This window comes from Schistocerca serialis, chromosome 6 (genome assembly GCF_023864345.2).
Source record: "Schistocerca serialis cubense isolate TAMUIC-IGC-003099 chromosome 6, iqSchSeri2.2, whole genome shotgun sequence".
Classification (NCBI taxonomy): Eukaryota; Metazoa; Arthropoda; class Insecta; order Orthoptera; family Acrididae; genus Schistocerca; species Schistocerca serialis.
The window spans coordinates 131,178,206-131,198,139 of NC_064643.1; the positions used below are offsets into that span (position 1 = coordinate 131,178,206).

The 19,934-nt window shown below is 43.5% G+C and overlaps 1 protein-coding gene across 1 annotated transcript in view; it reads right to left on the reverse strand.

The window, feature by feature from the left end:
• LOC126484689 (O-acyltransferase like protein-like) overlaps positions 1–19,307 on the reverse strand; it is a 199,715-nt gene extending 180,408 nt beyond the window's left edge. The window contains exons 1-2 of the mRNA XM_050108284.1: positions 19,292–19,307; positions 18,893–19,164 (exon numbers count right to left, since the gene is read on the reverse strand). Coding sequence (XP_049964241.1) covers positions 18,893–19,164; positions 19,292–19,307 — 288 coding nt within the window. The remainder of the gene's footprint in view (positions 1–18,892; positions 19,165–19,291) is intronic.
• Positions 19,308–19,934: the final 627 nt, after the last annotated feature.

Below are 19,934 nucleotides of genomic sequence, written 5' to 3' on the forward strand. Positions count from 1 at the left end.
CGGACCGCAGCGACGCACGGATGCACGCCAAGACCGTAGGATCCTACGCAGTGCCGTAGGGGACCGCACCGCCACTTCCCAGCAAATTAGGGACACTGTTGCTCCTGGGGTATCGGCGAGGACCATTCGCAACCGTCTCCATGAAGCTGGGCTACGGTCCCGCACACCGTTAGGCCGTCTTCCGCTCACGCCCCAACATCGTGCAGCCCGCCTCCAGTGGTGTCGCGACAGGCGTGAATGGAGGGACGAATGGAGACGTGTCGTCTTCAGCGATGAGAGTCGCTTCTGCCTTGGTGCCAATGATGGTCGTATGCGTGTTTGGCGCCGTGCAGATGAGCGCCACAATCAGGACTGCATACGACCGAGGCACACAGGGCCAACACCCGGCATCATGGTGTGGGGAGCAATCTCCTACACTGGCCGTACACCTCTGGTGATCGTCGAGGGGACACTGAATAGTGCACGGTACATCCAAACCGTCATCGAACCCATCGTTCTACCATTCCTAGACCGGCAAGGGAACTTGCTGTTCCAACAGGACAATGAACGTCCGCATGTATCCCGTGCCACCCAACGTGCTCTAGAAGGTGTAAGTCAACTACCCTGGCCAGCAAGATCTCCGGATCTGTCCCCCATTGAGCATGTTTGGGACTGGATGAAGCGTCGTCTCACGCGGTCTGCACGTCCAGCACGAACGCTGGTCCAACTGAGGCGCCAGGTGGAAATGGCATGGCAAGCCGTTCCACAGGACTACATCCAGCATCTCTACGATCGTCTCCATGGGAGGATAGCAGCCTGCATTGCTGCGAAAGGTGGATATACACTGTACTAGTGCCGACATTGTGCATGCTCTGTTGCCTGTGTCTATGTGCCTGTGGTTCTGTCAGTGTGATCATGTGATGTATCTGACCCCAGGAATGTGTCAATAAAGTTTCCCCTTCCTGGGACAATGAATTCACGGTGTTCTTATTTCAATTTCCAGGAGTGTACTTCAGCTGGCTCCAGATGCTTACTGCTAGGCATTTTATGACAATTAACGCTTCTGAAGACGGTGGACAGGAGTTCTACCCGTATTAATGCGCAGTAGATTCAGTTACATTCAGGTTAACTTCCATCTTCACCACAGGTGTTCTCACCTGCTTGCGAACAACTCCATTGCCTATGAACATTCCGCATCTATGACAAGTACACTACAAGCGGCTCTACAATGCATGGAGGAGGGTACATTGCACCAATATTATTGATCACTCATCCAGCCCAATCTCACACGCTGAGTGAATAAAAAATTGTCTCTAGAAATATTTCGTATTTCCCAGACATTTTTTTCCCATTACGATCCTAGCAGCATCCACATGATGCTTTTGCTTCCTAGATCAGTCGCATAGTACGAACAGATGTGGGCTCACAGAGTAGGTAGACAGCGACTTTGTAGTGTGAGCTCTCACACTGATGTTACTGTTCACCCGTACATCTCATTTCCACACATAGGTCTATGAGTGTTAATGTCGGGATAGCAGCTGGCCATGTCCTCTAAGATACAGTGAATTGAGAATGTTTAATGCTGTACAAAGGTGGGACTCATTCAAATAGAATGGGAGAAACTGTGTAGCAAACTGACATGTACATCAAGGGGCAGCTGGCGGCTAAGTACATGTTCTGTCTCAGCATACCTATCTTCAACAACAGCAATGTTATTGCATCAATATTGATTATGCTTGGTGTTGCTATGTTAAAATTAACAGCTCAAGAATCATCACTGAACATATTTCTAAAGGAACAAAGTGCTATGAACATACAAGGTCTGCAGGAAGTGGTACATGTGCTGCAGTGGTGAGAGAGTAGATGTGTGGTATTGTTTTGCTTGAAATGGTGGAAGCATTGAGATGGAGGTGTGCTGTTTGTGATTTTGGTCACTTAATCATTCTAGGGTCAACGAAAGTTCATTGCAAGATGGTATACGTACTCCAGCAGGTTTTACATGCAATAAATGTGGAATTCTAAGTGTACAAAAAACAATTATTAGCGAAACACTGTCGCATAGTTTCCAAATATCAGTCTGTGCTATTTAAGGACAGTGATGCTATGCTTGGTACTCCCTCCCACCATTAACAAATGTTCCATAAAAACTAGAGTCTTCTATGTCATATACATGGATGCAGACTCCTAATTTCAAAATATAATCTGCTTACGATGAAAATACAGCTCATCCAGCGAAACAGTGGAATCAGATGTCTTTAACATTGCTACCAAACGCTTGTCACGGATACTTATGTAAAGTAATACTGTGTGTGGTGTTCCCTCCCACAATTAACATATGTGCTAGTAAAACTACAGTCCTCTGTGCCACATAAGTGCATTTATATCCCCTTAGGAAGAAAAAAATACCCAGTAATCAGAGGTGCAATGAAATGAGATATGTGTAACTTAATCTGCAAAGGTCTGTCAGGGCTATTTAAGTGCAGTGATTCTATGTGTGGTACATCCTCCCAACATTAACAAATGTTCCATTAAAACTAGAGTTTTCCATGTCATATACGTGCATATAGACTCCATTCTAATTTCGAAATGTAATTTTCCTATGAAGAAAAAAAAAATACCCAGTGATCCTACCACGCCGGCCACGGTGGTCATGCAGTTTTAGGCGCTGCAGTCCGGAACCGTGGGACTGCTACGGTCGCAGGTTCGAATCCTGCCTCGGGCATGGATGTGTGTGATGTCCTTAGGTTAGTTAGGTTTAAGTAGTTCTAAGTTCTAGGGGACTGATGACCTCAGATGTTAAGTCCCATAGTGCTCAGAGTCATTTGAACCATTTTTTATCCTACCACGCATTGGAATCAGATGCTTGTAACATAGATCCCAAACGAATGTCAGGGCTATTTAAGTACTGTGACACTGTGTAGGATGCTCCCTTCCATAATTAACAAATGTTCCACTAAAACTACAGTCCTCTGCACCATATAAATCCCATATTGATTTTTGAAATGTAATTCTGTATCGCTAGGTTTTAGACAGTATCAGACTTTAACAGTCCATTTCCATAGTTTGAAACCAGAGCTTAAAAACCAGGTTCTTTTTAGCGGACAGGTCTTTCGATCACATTTCTGCAGACAGGGAAGAGTCTGTGACACAGTGGCTGCCAGGAAGGTAGATTTCTGATGAGGTGATGAAATTCTAAGAAAATAAGCATAAGCTATAGAAATAAGCACTGTAAGAACTGGTAGCTACTGTGAAATTCCAGACAGCGGCTCCATGCAAATAGCATTTAAATGTCAGCCATTTGCAACCGATGTGGTTTGATCATGGGTCTTTAGTAGCTTTCCTGCTACCACATTTAAATAAGGCGGAATTTAACAGTTTAGCTGTTACAATGGCAGACCGAATTACCATATTTTCTAGTGTGCCATTCACATGTGACGTTGAACCACTTAGACAAAGTGAGCAGTTTCCGACCTAAAAACACCCCTAAAACCGCTACTCCTGAAAGGTCTAAGATTTATATTTTCTGGTACAGCTTCTCACAGTTTCTTCAAACATATGACCATTGTCAAGGATCTTCCTGTCGCATTCCTATAGAAGTAGGAAGAGTCAGTGATACAGTCATTGACAGGAAGGTGGATTTCCGATGAGGTGGTGAGTAGATGTTTAAAACTCTAAGAAAATAAGCATGAGCTGTAGGAAAAATAATTGTATTAACTGATAGCTACTCTGATATTCCAGACAACTGCCCCACCACAATAGCAATCTTAACGTCAGGCATTTCCATCTTATATATTTTGATCACAGGTTTTTAGATGCTTTCTTACTATTTTTACCTAGAATTCAAAGTGCCATCACATTATCATCACTATGTAGCAGACATTCCTCAGCCTTGACATTTATGAACTTGAGAAATTTACCACACTGCTAAAGCCACCACACATTTGAAAGTGTACGTCAGTTGGATTCCTCCTTCTGCAAAGAAGGGCTGAATGGTGAACTTACCAGTATGTTTATATAGCATACTGGAGGTGGGTATGCAACTGCCAGGGTGGCCGATGTGGCTGCGAGTCTCTAGTCCTCTCCTGCCTGGCGTAGGCGCGACTACCAGCACTCCTACCATTGGCAGACAGCACACACTTCGTGATTGTGAGTGTGACTTTTGTTTCGCCAGGTATGTTTAGTGGAAACTTTGTGGTGGAGGAGGTTGCATCTCTTCTCAAAAGCCAGTGTATAGAAGACCCCAGAAATATATAGCACTACAATCTATTTGTGGTGATCATTTAATTACTTGATTTGCAAAACACTGAAAATATGTTTTATTATGAAGAACAATAGTCATAAGGAGGTGGTGAGTGTTTTAAGCTATCTTACACCTCCTCAGAAAGACAGATGATGCCCAGTGGGTCATAAATCATCTCCAAGGGTCATAAATCAATTAGCACAACAATAAATCAATTAGTATGGGAGAGGAGGGGGATAATTTGCCATTTAATGGACACTTGCCCCTGAATGTATCCAACCCACACAAACAAAATGCAACAGAATCAGCTTTGTCCAACTACTGTTGCAGGGTGTTTGCTTTCAGATGTTTCGCGCTGATGGGGCATAAATTGTGATTCATCTGAAAAGGCCATGTGTCACCACACAGGGGGCGCCCAGTTACGGTACTGACGTGCAAATTCCAGTCTCTGTCACCAATGAAGCATGGGTGCATTAATCAGGTACCTTCTGCGAAGGCTCCTAAATGTGACTGCACCGCGCTTGTCAACAAAAGCCACTTGACTGAGTGAAATGGACAAGATGATGGAAATCCTGTAACACTAGCCAATAAAATTTTACTTTTATTCTATAACTGGTATGAAAACAGCTAATCTTTGTGTTTTGGATGTGCTGATAACGAAAACGTTGATGAAAATTCAATAATAGCTCTCCTTTTGAAGTTCTGATAACTCGACATTATTGCATATATAGAGAACTATAGAGAGTTATGTGTGCCTTTACTTGGTGTAGTCCCTCAGAGGAAGGTCATTGAAGGCGCAACCGCTTTGCCTGGCGTTTGTAATTTTCTGCTTGTGATTCCCTGAATTGGCTAACATTGATGCACCCCACTTTCCTTGGTATCCTATTTCCATGTCAGAAATTTGCTGTGGAAGCGTTCCCCATGCTCCCCAGGAACAGCACCACATTTGTCAGGGAAGACGTCCAAGTGGGATTCTAGGAAATATAACTTTGACATGTTGCACCCCAGTCTATCATAGCACTGCAGAAGATTTGGCATAAGAACCTTATAGTTTTGTGCCTTCCGATTTCCTAGAAAGTTTGTCCACACTTGAACAAAGGCATCCTAGGCCAATCACATGTAGGGATGAAGTGGGGATATTCCTGTACGACAATTTCATAAGTGTACCACAAATATCAGGAATCCGGTAAGACATCAAATCTCCAACATCGCTGCGTCCGGAAAAAGATCCTGCAAGAACGAGATTAATGACGACTGAAGAGAATCGTTCAGCGTGACAGAAGTGGAACCCTTCCGGAAATTGCTGCAGATTTCAATGCTGAGCTATCAACAAGTGTCAGCGTGCGAACCATTCAACGAAACATCGTCGATATGGGCTACTCGTGTACCCTTGATGACTGCATGATACAAAGCTTTACACCTCGCATGAGCCCTTCGAGACCGTCATTGGGCTCTTCATGAATGGAAACATGTTGCCTGGTCGGAGAGTCTAGCTTCAAATTCTATCGAGTGGATGGACGTGTACAGGTATGGAGACAACCTCATGAATCCATGGAATCTGTATGTCAACAGGCGACTGTTCAAGCTCGTGGAGACTCTGTAACGGTATGAGACGTTGGAGTGATGTGAGACCCATAATACGTCTAGATACGACTCTGACAGGTTATAGGTACCAAAGCATCCTGTCTCATCACCTGTATCCATTCATGTACATTGCGCATTGCGACGGTCTTGGGCAATTCCAACAGGACAATGTGACACCCCACACGTCCAGAATTGCTACAGAGTGGCTCCAGGGACACTCTTCTGAGATTAAACACTTTCGCTGTCCACCAAACTCCCCATACATGAACATTATTGAGCATATCTGGGATGCCTTCCAATGTGCTGTTCAGAAGTGATCTCCGCCCACTCGTACTCTTATGGATTTATGGACAGCCCTGCAGGATTCGTGGTGTCAATTCCCTCCAGCACTACTTCAGACATTAGTCGAGTCCATACCAAGTCGTGTTGTAGCACTTCTGTGCGCTTGGCGGGTGTACCAGTTTGTTTGACTCTTCAGTAACTCTCCATATAATATGCTTTCTGATAATTTAAATTCCACACGTTATTGAAAACTACATTGCTTTTAATTGCTATGGAACGAAGACACTGTTGAACAGAAATAATCACAGGTAATGATGGACGACACGAAATAAAGTACATATGTAATTGATATGGAATGGTATATTTATAACGAAAAACAGTACAGATTTCGTCATATGAGTAAATAACGTTGATGTCTGACTCTGGTCAGACTCTCAACATAAAGTTTGATATCGGATTCTCAGTAAGGTAAATGTCTTCCTCGGGCACTAATCAACATTTTGCACTTGTTGTTCATGTTGGCTGCGATACTGTTGAGAATTCGCGGAGGATATTGTCCCACTGCTCTCTCAAGACGATTTTCAGTTATTGCAAGGTTCGGGGAGGGGGTGTTCGATGAGAATGACGTCCGCCAAGAGCGTTCCAGGTATTCGCTATAGGGTTTTAGGTCCGGTAAGTACGCAGACCTTTCCATACGTTCAATATCTTCCCCTTCTAGTGTGCCGCCGGCCGTGGTGGTCTAGCGGTTCTAGGCGCTCAGTCCGGAACCGCGCGACTGCTACGGTAGCAGGTTCGAATCCTGCCTCGGGCATGGATGTGTGTGATGTCCTTAGGTTAGTTAGGTTTAAGTACTTCTAAGTTCTAGGGGACTAATGACCTCAGAGTCCCATAGTGCTCAGAGCCATTTTCTAGTGTGCCAGACGCCTCTGTGGTCCTGTGTGGGCAGGCATTGTCGTCTTCAGACAGAAAGCCGGGCCTTCCGCACCCTTAAACAGACGGGCATGATCCAGAGTAATCTCCCTGCAATACTGCTATGCTACAGACATTCCGCAAAAATACGGAGCGGTGTTTTGACAATGTCCATAATGCCTGCCCATACCATGACGCTTAGGCCATACCGATGACGTTTATGAACATTCTGTGGTGTGTAACGTTTTCCTCTCTCTCCTCATACAAACTTGTGGCCAGAATCACTTGCCACATTGAAGCGTGATCCTTCAGAGAACATCATTCTGAACCACTGTTGCTGATCCCAAAAAACATGCCCCCTACGCCAACGAACTCTTTCTGGGCTATGGCGTGGTTGAAGGGGGATGCATTTAATAGTTTTTCAAGTATAAAAGTCAGCTTGAATTAAACGCCGAAAAGTGGTTCTGGCAGTGACATGTGTACCGGTAGCGGTTACAAGATCCGCAGCGATCTACCTGGAAGTGATACGTCTGTTCTTTTCGCCACTAAGGCTACGTACCGTTACTACTGCGGTGTGATGGTCCGTCTACGACTACCGACACGCTTTCGAATAGCATTTCCAACAGAGTATTACTAAAAGCTTGTTCCCGACAGGTAAGTAGTGAGCCGTGAGTGGCTCGTGTTCGTGCCATCTCTTATTTAACGCCCTGTTTTTACTGTATTGCCGCCTCGTTATGTTAAGTTTCAATTACTGATCTCACTGGGTTGTTGCCTTGCCTGCCCGTGAGCGGCAGCAGCAGCGCTTATCGATATAGGCCCTGCCGTATTATCTTTGCTGGTCGTCGTGTGTCGTCCATGGAGCTGGAACGCACCAGCAGTGGAGTTCGGACCGGGCAATGAAGTCAGTTGCAATGCGTCAGCAGCGGGGTTCGGACCTGGCAGTCGGACAGCTGGGATGCGGCACAAGTTCGGTTGGGTTGGAGCGGCAGTGAGGTTCAGATAGCCATGACTCGCACACACACACGCACACACACACACACACACACACACACACACATATATATATATATATATATATATATATATATATATATATATATATTCCAAATATGTGTGTAAATATGATTATTTATATTATTTTTGTTTTTTCTTATAATTTTTGTTGAACTGAATTGAGATGGATGGAAATATTTAAAAATCAGTGAATATATTTAAACCATGATAAGGTGGCATACTTTGAGAATTTCGTCGCCGTAAGAAGGAGGATTGTGGGCCACGTTATTTCTGAGGTAAAATGAGATAAATACTGAAAATACAGTTTACATATAATGTTGGAATTTTGGGATCATGGATTAAACAAATAATGAAATCACTATAGCGTTAATCACAACTATAATTACTGAAGTGCACTATGCTACTTACATTGGGAATACACTATTAATCACTAGTGATATGAACATTATCCGCACGTCGGTACCTCGTCCGTGTGCAGAGGAAATTTCATTATACGAGGTGCATTCAAGTTCTAAGGCCTCCGATTTTTTTTCTAATTAACTACTCACCCGAAATCGATGAAACTGGCGTTACTTCTCGACGTAATCGCTCTGCAGACGTACACATTTTTCACAACGCTGACGCCATGATTCCATGGCAGCGGCGAAGGCTTCTTTAGGAGTCTGTTTTGACCACTGGAAAATCGCTGAGGCAATAGCAGCACGGCTGGTGAATGTGCGGCCACGGAGAGTGTCTTTCATTGTTGGAAAAAGCCAAAAGTCACTAGGAGCCAGGTCAGGTGAGTAGGGAGCATGAGGAATCACTTCAAAGTTGTTATCACGAAGAAACTGTTGCGTAACGTTAGCTCAATGTGCGGGTGCGTTGTCTTGGTGAAACAGCACACGCGCAGCCCTTCCCGGACGTTTTTGTTGCAGTGCAGGAAGGAATTTGTTCTTGAAAATATTTTCGTAGGATGCACCTATTACCGTAGTGCCCTGGGAACGCAATGGGTAAGGATTACGCCCTCGCTGTCCCAGAACATGGACACTATCATTTTTTCAGCACTGGCGGTTACCCAAAATTTTTTTGGTGGATGTGAATCTGTTTGCTTCCATTGAGCTGACTGGCGCTTTGTTTCTGGATTGAAAAATGGCATCCACGTCTCATCCATTGTCACAACCGACGAAAAGAAAGTCCCATTCTTGCTGCCGTTGCGCGTCAACATTGCTTGGCAACATGCCACACGGGCAGCCATGTGGTTGTCCCTCAGCATTCGTGGCACCCACCTGGATGACACTTTTCGCATTTTCAGGTCGTCATGCAGGATTGTGTGCACAGAACCCACAGAAATGCCAACTCTGGAGGCGATCTGTTCAACAGTCATTCGGCGATCCCCCGAAACAATTCTGTCCACTTTCTCGATCATGTCGTCAGACCGGCTTGTGCAAGCCCGAGGTTGTTTCGGTTTGTTGTCACGTGATGTTCTGCCTTCATTAAACTGTCGCACTCACGAACGCACTTTCGACACATCCATAACTCCATCACCACATGTCTCCTTCAAGTGTCGATGAATTTCAATTGGTTTCACACCACGCAAATTCAGAAAACGAATGATTGCACGCTGTTCAAGTAAGGACAACGTCGCCATTTTAAGTATTTAAAACAGTTCTCATTCTCGCCGCTGGCGGTAAAATTCCATCTGCCGTACGGTGCTGCCATCTCTGGGACGTATTGACAATGAACGCGGCCTCATTTTAAAACAATGCTCATCTTTCCTTCTCTTTCCAGTCCAGAGAAAAAAAATCGGAGGCCTTAGAACTTGAATGCACCTTGTATGATTACTAGTATGTGCGAGTATGCGCCCTGCACTACGCACTGACTTTTTCTAAAATTACAGAGTTTAAATTAGAGTGGCCAGTCTAACACGCAAGGCTCTCCCTCGACTCCATTCCAGAACACATAAGAGAAGAAGTAATTAACAAAAGACTAGACATCCTTTCTGTGTCTCACCAGCGATCACATGTGACCGTGCACAAAATAACTTGCATTAGCTTTCATGCTTTATTAAACAGGGCTCTCTGATTATAAAAAAATAAATGCCGGCACGCATGGCTGGGGATGGTCTTGGTAATCGTCGGTTGGTCGTCTTACCGGACGACGTGTATTTGCTCGCCGATCGCTTATGGGTTGGCAGTGTGTGTCTCAACTCGTGGTTTGTCCTGGTGATTGCACAGTCACTGCTTTTAGCATTGGTCGCGTTCTTCGTCCAAGTGTTTGTGAAATTGTGTGTAACTTGTGATGTTCACTGCCCAGTTATTTTAGTGTTTTCTCCGTGCTGATGTGTAGCAGTTGGTCGGTTGGCGCATGCAGCGCCAGGGAGGGGCGGATAGCCATCACTCGCCGACGATTGCCGACACACACGTTTGAGTGGCAACGACCTCGCTTGGACGTTTGGTCGGTCGTCTAATTAGATGACGTGTATTTGGGTCGTCCGCCCCTTATGGGTTATCTATGGTCCTGGTTGTTGATCCAGTCTCCACTGTTAGTATCGTTTGAGTTTTGGTGCAAGTGTGGAGCGGAACTGATCTTCATCATTGGTCTGTTGACTGTCTGTCGGTTGGGTTCCCAGCAGATTGAAAATGGTTGGGCCGACTGACTGTCTCACCTAAGCGAGTGTTAGTGTTTGAACTCCAGGCGGACACTCGCACATCTGAGGAGCGCCCTTGGATGTACTGCCCGAATTTTTTAAATTTGTGCTTGTTGTTTGTAGTTGTATGGCTGCTAGCCGATTTTTTTTTTAATTAGATTTTTTTTGCTCTTAAGGCCTTCATCCTAGTTCGAAGAACTGTGTCACGTAAGGCCTTTTGAATTTTAAAAATTTTAATGTTGTTGAATTTTAAGTCTTGGGCCTTCAGCTGATTTTGAGTTTGAGTTGTTTACTTCAAAGGAACTAAAGAACTATTTTCAAATATAGCTTGCCTTTTAAATTTCTGATTATGCTTGCGTTTTAAGTTATTGGCCTTCAGCCATTTTTAAATTTAAGTACCAAAGATTAAAGCTGTGTGTTTAAAAAAAGGGTTTTTGGGGCTCTTGTAATGTTTGATCAAATAATAAAGTTGTACGTTCGAGTGTAAATGACAGCCCCTTATTTTGGCCCCTGTAATGTCCTGCGGGTTAAGCAGGGCGTATCAAATAGGATTCTCAGTCACTTATGCAGTAGCTCACTGAAATACGGCACTTTTCCAGATAGACTGAAATACACTATTGTTAAATCATGGCATAAAAAAGGGGATACATCTGATGCTAACAAGTACCACCCAATCTCGCTTCTGACAGCTTTATCCAAAAGTCTTGAAAAAGTAATGTATTCAAGAGCAGCATCACATATTTGTAAAAATGAAGTGCTAACAAAATGTCAATTTGGTTTTCTGAAAAGCTTTTTATCAGAAAATGCCATATACGCTTTCACTGATCAAATATCAAATGCACTGAATAACCGAACATCATGGGGATATTCTGTGATTTGTCAAAGGCTTTTGATTGTGTGAATCATGAAATTCTTGTAGATAAGCTTAAGTATTGTGGTATGAATGGGACAGTGCACAATTTCATTTTTAACTGGAAGAATGCAGGAGGTTGAAATTAACAGTACAAGTAGTCTGCAAAAATCAGCGGAGTCCTCGAACTGGAGAGGTATCAAGAGTGGTGTCCCACAGGGTTCAGTCTTGAGTCCATTATTGTTCTTGATATATCTTAATGACTTGCCATTCTGTATTCATGAAGATGCAAAGCTAGTTCTTTTTGCTCATGATACAAGTATAGTAATCACACCCAACAAACAAGAATCAGCTGAGGAAATCGTAAATAATGCCTTTCAGAAAATTATTAAGTAGTTCTCTACAAATGGACTCTCACTAAATTTTGAGAACAGACAGTATATACTGTTCTGTACAGTAAACGGCATGATACAATTGACAAATACTGTCTATGAACACAAGTCTGTTTCTGAGACAGAATATTCAAAATTTCTGGGTGTGTGCATTGATGAGAAATTGAATTGGAAGAAACACATTGATGGTTTGCTGAAACAGTTAGGTTAAGCTACTTATTCTATGAGGGATATTGAAAATTTTGGTGATACACACATCAGTATATTAGCCTACTATGCCTATTTTCATACACCACTTTCATATGGCATCATATTTTGGTGTGATTCATCATTAAGAGAAAAAGTATTCATTGTGCAAAAGCGTGTTGATCAGAATAATAACTGGAACCCACCCAAGATCACCTTGCAGACATTTACTTAAGGAACTCGGGATATTCATAGTGCCTTACCAATACGTATATTCACTTATGAAATTTGTTATTAATAATTCATTCGAATTCGAAGATAACAGCGAAGTGCATAGCCACAACACTAGAAGAAAGGATGATCTTCACTATTCTCGGTTACGTCTGTCTTTGGCACAGTAAGGGCTGAATTATGCTGCCAGAAAAATCTTTGGTCATTTGTCAAATAACATTAAAAGCCTGAAAAATAGCTAACCAGCATTTAAAAACAAATTGAAAGAATTTCTGAATGTCAGCTCCTTCTACTCAATAGATGAATTTGTAGACATAAAGTAGTAACTGTAAAAAAATTAATTATTTTGTGTAAAGAAAACATTTGTTAAAGTGACTTGTTCCAATTCATTACGAAATGTCGTATTCATGACCAATGGAACAAGTATTTACGTATGTATGTTTGTATGTATGACCACCTACAGCGGCTTTTTTTTTTTTTTAATCGCGAGATGATACTTTTGGACACAACGACAACTGTGGCCACAGTTTCGGGCCGTCCAACTGCTCATCCGCAATCTTAAGCACTCAAATGATGACTTGCAGGCATGTGGCCGTACCACACGGAATGCCACAACAATCGGTTCCACAACAAGCTTCGACATACACCATACTTGCAGGAGCTCTCGATTGCATTCACAGCGTTGGTGTACAGGTTCCGCTGCAGTTAACACGTCCGGCCCTACTTTTGCTATCATTGGCCGGGTGTTCCGTAGCAATCGTCCAACATAAAGTTACTTGTTGAAACAACTTATAGTAAAACAGGCAGGTAATGCATTCAACAACCGCCAATATTTCAAAAGGTGAGCATCCGTCATTTTCATGGCAGCCATGTAACGAGACAGTGCGTGTAAGAAACTTCGTCGTTTATATCGAGAGTGCATTTTTTTTATTATTTTTATTTACACGTCTAGTTCCATAGGACCAATTGACGAGCAAATCTCCAGGTTCATGGAACGTGTCAGAACATGAAATTACAATATAAAAGTAGTAACAGATAAACTAAAATGTTTATGAACCCAAAAAAACGTCAAGCCATAAGTTTAACTAAACGCACCCAACAATATAACATAAGAATCAACTTAATTTTTCAAGGAACTCCTCAAGAGATTAGAAGGGGTGACCCATGACAAAACTCTTCAGTTTCGATTTGAAAGCGCGTGTATTACTTCTAAGATTTTTGAATTCTTGTGGTAGCTTGCTGAAAATAGATACAGCAGTATACTCCAGATTTCTGCACATGTCTTAAGGAAGTGCCATCCAAATGCAGATTGGATTTCTGCCGAGTATTAATTTAGTGAAATCTGCTAACTCTTGGGAATAAGCTGATATTGTTAACTAGAAACGACAGTAAAGAATATACAGGGTGGTCCATTGGTAGTGACCGGGCCAAATATCTCACGAAATAAGCACCAAACGAAAAAACTACAAAGAACGAAACTCGTCTACGTTGAAGGGGGAAACCAGATGGCGCAATGGTTGACCCGCTAGATGGCGCTGCCATAGGTCAAACGGATATCAACTGCGTTTTTTTAAATAGGAACCCCCATTTTTTATCACATATTCGTGTAGTACGCTTTGTGATAGATGGTGCTGTAATAGTCACAAACGTGTAAGTACGTGGTATAACGTAACATTCCGCCAGTGCGGACGGTATTTGCTTCGTGATACATTACCCGTGTTAAAATGGACCGTTTGCAAATTGCGGAAAAGTTTGATATCGTGTTGATGTATGGCTATTCTGATCAAAATGCCCAATGGGCGTGTGCTATGTATGCTGCTCGGTATCCTGGACGACATCATCCAAGTGTCCGGACCGTTCGCCGGATAGTTACGTTATTTAAGGAAACAGGAATAGTTCGGCCATATGTGAAACGTCAACCACGACCTGCAACAAATGATGATGCCCACGTAGGTGTTTTAGCTGCTGTCGCGGCTACTCCGCACATCAGTAGCAGACAAATTGCGCTAGAATCGGGAATCTCAAAAACGTCGCTGTTGAGAATGCTGCATTAACATCGATTGCACCCGTACCATATTTCTATGGACCAGGAATTGCATGGCGACGACTTTGATCGTCGTGTACAGTTCTTCCACTGGGCACAAGAGAAATTACGGGACGATGACAGATTTTTTTTGTATGTTCTATTTAGCGATGAAGCGTCATTCACCAACAGCAGTAACGTAAACCGGCATAATATGCACTATTGGGCGACGGAAAATCCACAATGGCTGCGACAAGTGGAACACAGCGACCTTGGCGGGTTAATGTATGGTGCGGCATTATGAGAGGAAGGATAATTGGCCCCCATTTTATCGATGGCAATCTAAATGGTGCAATGTATGCTGATTTCCTACGTAATGTTCTACCGATGTTAGTACAAGATGTTTCACTGCATGACAGAATGGCGATGTACTTCCATCATGATGGATGTTCAGCACATCCTCCCTCAGGCATGGCTGTGTGTGTTTGTCCTTAGGATAATTTAGGTTAAGTAGTGTGTAAGCTTAGGGACTGATGACCCTAGCAGTTGAGTCCCATAAGATTTCAGACATACGATTTCACACACACTAGAGGGCATATCATTTATGTAAATAAGGAACAAGAGTGGCATCCCTGGGGCACACCCCATTTGGCTATACCGCACTCAACACAACATCACAGCCATTCTCAACACTGTGAATAATGACTGTCTGTTGTTAAAGTAAGAGATGAACCAATCGTGAGCTACTCCCCGTTTTCAGTAAAGGTTCAACTTCTGCAGCAATATTTTGTGATCAACACAATCAAACACCGTAATGAAATAAAAAACTATGCCTAACATTCAGAACCTTTTGTTTAATTCATTCAGTACCTCACAGAGAAAACAGAATATAGCATTCTCAGCTGTTAAACGACTTCTAAAGCCGAACTGTACATTTGATAGCAAATTATGTGATGTAAAATGATCAATTATCCTTATATACACAGCCTTTTCAATAACTTTTGCAAACACTGATGGCATAGAAATAGGTCTAAAACTGTCTACATTATCCCTTTCTCCCTTTTTATAAGGCGACTTTACCAGTGAGTACTTTAATCGTTCAGGAAACTGGTCATTCATAAAGGATACATTAGTCATATGCCTTATTTTGATAGCTGGTCGGAGTAGTCCTGCCTACCGGCGGTTTAAATTTCCTTGCACAGCGCTCTATCGTCGGATTTGAGCCTTGAAAATGATGGGTTGTTAAGCTGTCGAAATATAGACAGTTGTCGAAGATGTCACCCGGCTGAATTCCAATGAGTAGTTTGAACCTTTTATAATTTTCACTTTAAGTTACGCGTTTTCCGTTGATGTGACAAAAGTCATGGGATAGCGTAATGTACATATACAAATGGCGGTGATACACGAGGTATAAAAGCGCACTGCATTGGCGGAGCTGTCATTTGTACCCACATGATTAATGTGAAAAGATAATCGATGTCATTGTGGCCACACGACAGGAACTGACAGACTTAGACCGCGGAACGGTGGCTGGAGCTAGACACATGGAACATTCCATTTCGAAAATCGTTAGGGAATTAATTATACTGAGATCCACAGTGGAACGAGTGTGCTGAGAATAACAAATTTCAGGCATTACCCCCCACCACAGACAACTCAGTGGCCGACGGCATTCACTCAACGGCCAAGAGCAGAGTCGTTTGGGTAGCGTTGTCGGTGCTAACAGACAAGCAACACTGTGTGGAAAAAAAAAAACGCAGAAATTATTGTGGACTTACGACGAATGTATCCGTTAGTACAGTGCGGCGCAATTTCGTGTTTTTGGGCTATGGGAGCAGACGGACAGTGCGAGTGCCTTTGCTAACAGCGCAACATCGCCTGCAGCACCTCTCCTGGGCTCATACTGGTTGGACTAAAGACGAATGGAAAACCGTGGCCTCGGTAGATGAGTCCCGATTACAGTTGATAAAATCTGATTGTAGGGTACGAGTGTGGCGCAGACCTCACGAAGCATGGACTGAGCCGTAGTAAAGTTAGCTTTGAAAAGCGCGCCGCAGCGCGTAGCGTGAAGCAGTCGCCCTCTGTTTACTGGCGGTGGCGCCATTGTCTCAATTGTAGGCTTCGGTGTCACTCTCTGGCGGGAAAGGGGAAAAGTGGGCGGTTCGCGTGGGTTAAGAGGTGGCTGTATGGGCTCTCGTGGAGAGTTGGCAGTTGAGGCATCAAGAACTGCCGGTGTTAGAGGCACAGCACGCAGACCGCGGCATCAGAGTAAGCGACGCGAGTAGCGGCTCCGTGGTATGGGGCGTTAACTGCTCGTCGCGAAAGGAATCTCCCTGACGTGGGTCCGCGATGGGCCTAATTTGCAGTTCGGCCGTATGCTGTCGACCGGCGAGGAGGTTCTGAAAATCGGCGCGCCTTCCTGCGTCCGTTGAAACGGCTGGCAGCGGGCAGCTCGGCAGAGCGTTTGGAGGTACTGCGTTGGTTCAGTTCTGGGAGTCGTAACGCACCTGAAGTTGAGTACTGATTGTTAATTGAATTCAATTTACTTATTTTTGGTAATTATACCAGTCGTATATTTTGGGGGTTTCCCGTCATTCATTCTCGTTTGCCCACCCGCGGGAAGGTGGTAATATTAGAAAGGGAGTCCGTTTGTCCCCTTTTGAGAACGAAAGAGGGTGGGAGTCAGAGTAAATCTGTGGTTTGGATTGCTTCTTTCCCCTCCCAGCTTAACTACGGGTTTATTCGATTGTTAGCCTCTGCCATGTCTGTGAAAGTGTAAGGCACCAATGGCTGTACTGTTCAAAATGCGAGGCACTAAGACCTGATCTATCCTCTCGCCTGCCATAACTAGTATTACTAGACTCACGTGTAAAACGTACTCTAAGATAGACGAAAAACTGCTTTTGCCTCATGGTAAGAACTAGTCAACTGCATAACGAATTCCTGCTCATCTGAAAGCTGTAACTTACGTAAATTTGTGTTTATGTATATTTGGCTATAATCAAGCAAGGTTGTTAATGTACGCTGTACTGGATTTTTATATATATACATATATATATATATATATATATATATATATATATATATTGTTTCTAGTCAGCAAAAAATGTGTTTTTTTCCAGTTCAATACCTTTTAGGACTTTTACTCAACGTGCTTATGTGTTTTATAGAGGTAGTTGGTTATTAGTGTGTTTTCTCGCCATGTAAAAGTTTGCCATTTCATTACGGGTAGAAATTGTTGCCTTGAAAGGAGAATGTTGTAAAGATTCGCAAGTCCTACCTTGCGATCGTGTGTGTTTGCCGTGAGTTAACTGGCAGAAATTTGTAAAATTTATTTTTTTATTTTGGAAAGGTTAATGTTATTAACTGTGAGTGTCGCCCCCCCCCCCCCCCCCCCGTGTGCATGATTCATGCGTTGTGGTTTTTCTATTTTGAGAAATTTTGTAAACAGGATTGTATTTATATGTTGCAGACAAGTTAGATTCTGCGACATTTAATGAGCCTGTTGTGGGCGGCCACAGCTACGGCTGTTGTTACCAAATGGGAAATTTGTTTGCCCAAAAGTGAAGCCATATGTTCAGATTGTATCCATTGATTAATGGAGTGAAATTCACCTGTAATTTAGCTGAGATTGAAATATTATACAGCGTCGCGTTGTATACGTTAAATTGCTTGCCTGGACTTGCCTTTTACTGGCGTGAAATTTTTTATAATAATTTAATAATTTAAGAATCCTTTCCTATCGTAAATTGTGATTTTTTTCGTTAAATGATTGTTGGTTTTTTTTTAATATCGTAAAGTCTTGCACCAAATTCGAATAAAGAGTGTTATTGAAAATTGTGTGTATTTCAACAGTTATTCTCTGGCACCTACTTCCACTTTACATTTTGTGTATTAATTGTGATTAATAACCTTTGGTGAACCAGTAGTAATTTTACGGTTCGTGGAGCCAAGTTGTCAACACGGCATTGCGCAAGATGGTGGTGGGTCCATAATGGTATAGTACGGTGTAAACAGATCATTGACAGGAAACGGTTATGTTCGGCTGCTTGGAGAACATTTACAGTCATTCATGGACTTCTCGAATCCAAACAGCTATGGAACTTTTATGGATGACAAGGCACCATGTCACAAGGCCAAAATTGTTCATAATTGGTTTGAAGAACATTCTGAACGATTTGAGCGAATCATATGGCCACCCAGATCGCCCGATGTGAATCCCAGCGAACATTTATGAGGTAATTTCGTGCACAAAATCCTGCACTAATAACGTCTTCGCAATTACGAATGGCTGTTGAGGTAGCATGGCTCAATATTTCTGCAGGGGACTTTTAACCACTTTTCGAGCCTATTCCACGTCGAGTTTTGGACTACGTCGGGCAAAAGGATTTCTGATGTGATATTAGCAGATATCCAGCGACTTTTGTCATCTCAGAGTATGTAGTCTGTAAATATTTATATGTTTTCGTGTTGATGCTTCAGACGTGAACCGAAAAAAAATTATTGGAACGGAGGTCGATCCACGCTCCCACATTGAGACAGGAGTTTTGTGGTGGGACGTGTCCCGCTTGCTCACCTGACGATGCGTCGCCTCCAGAGCGGCGCGGTGCGCGGTGGCCGCCGCCAGCAGCTGCGCTGCGCCGCCCCCGCCGCCCCCGCCGCCCCCGCCGCCCCCGCCGCCCACCGCTCTGGGGACGAGGTCTGCCACGCACAGGCGGCCTCCGGCGGCCACGCACTCGTCGAAGTCTCCCAGCAGCCGCGTGTTCCCAGACAGCACGCCTGGTGCCGGCTTGGCCCACGCGTCAGCCACTGCGAAGAGGACATACTGAACGTGCAGTCTCCCAGGCACTGTAGCATTTACGCGCAGGTTATCTACGCTGCGGCTCAAAGACAGTTTGGGTGAAATTGGAACAGGTAATAGTGGGTCCACAACCGACTATATTGAGATAGGGGACCAATGGGCTGGAACGCATACTTGTTGTTGTGGACATGTAGAGTAGGTGAGAAGCCCCGTAATCACTGTTTAGTAACAAATGTTGTTACACTGAAGCGCCAAAGAAACTGGTATAGGTATGCGCATTCAAATATAGAGATATGCTGAGAGGCAGGCCGCTGTGGCCGAGCGGTTCAGGGCTCTTCAATCTGGAACCAGGTGACTGCTACGGTCGCGGGTTCGAATCCTGCCTCGGACATGGCTCTGTGTGTTGTCCTTAGGTTAGTTCTATGGGACTGCTGACCTCAGATGTTAACTCCCATAGTGCTCAGAGCCATTTGAACCATTTTGATATGTTGACAGGGAACAGCTTGGTTCATCTCATTATAATTAGCTTGTTCCGTCGCTTTATATTAAATGCTATAGTTGTTTGACTTGGAAGAGCAGTTCAACGGAATGGACAGTGTCTTGAAAGGAGGATATAAGATGAACATCAACAAAAGCAAAACGAGGATAATGGAATGTAGTCGAATTAAATCGGGTGATGCTGAGGGAATTACATAAGGAAATGAGACACTTAAAGTAGTAAAGGAGTTTTGCTACTTGGGGAGCAAAATAACTGATGATGGTCGAAGTAGAGAGGATATAAAATGTAGACTGGCAATGGCAAGGAAAGCGTTTCTGA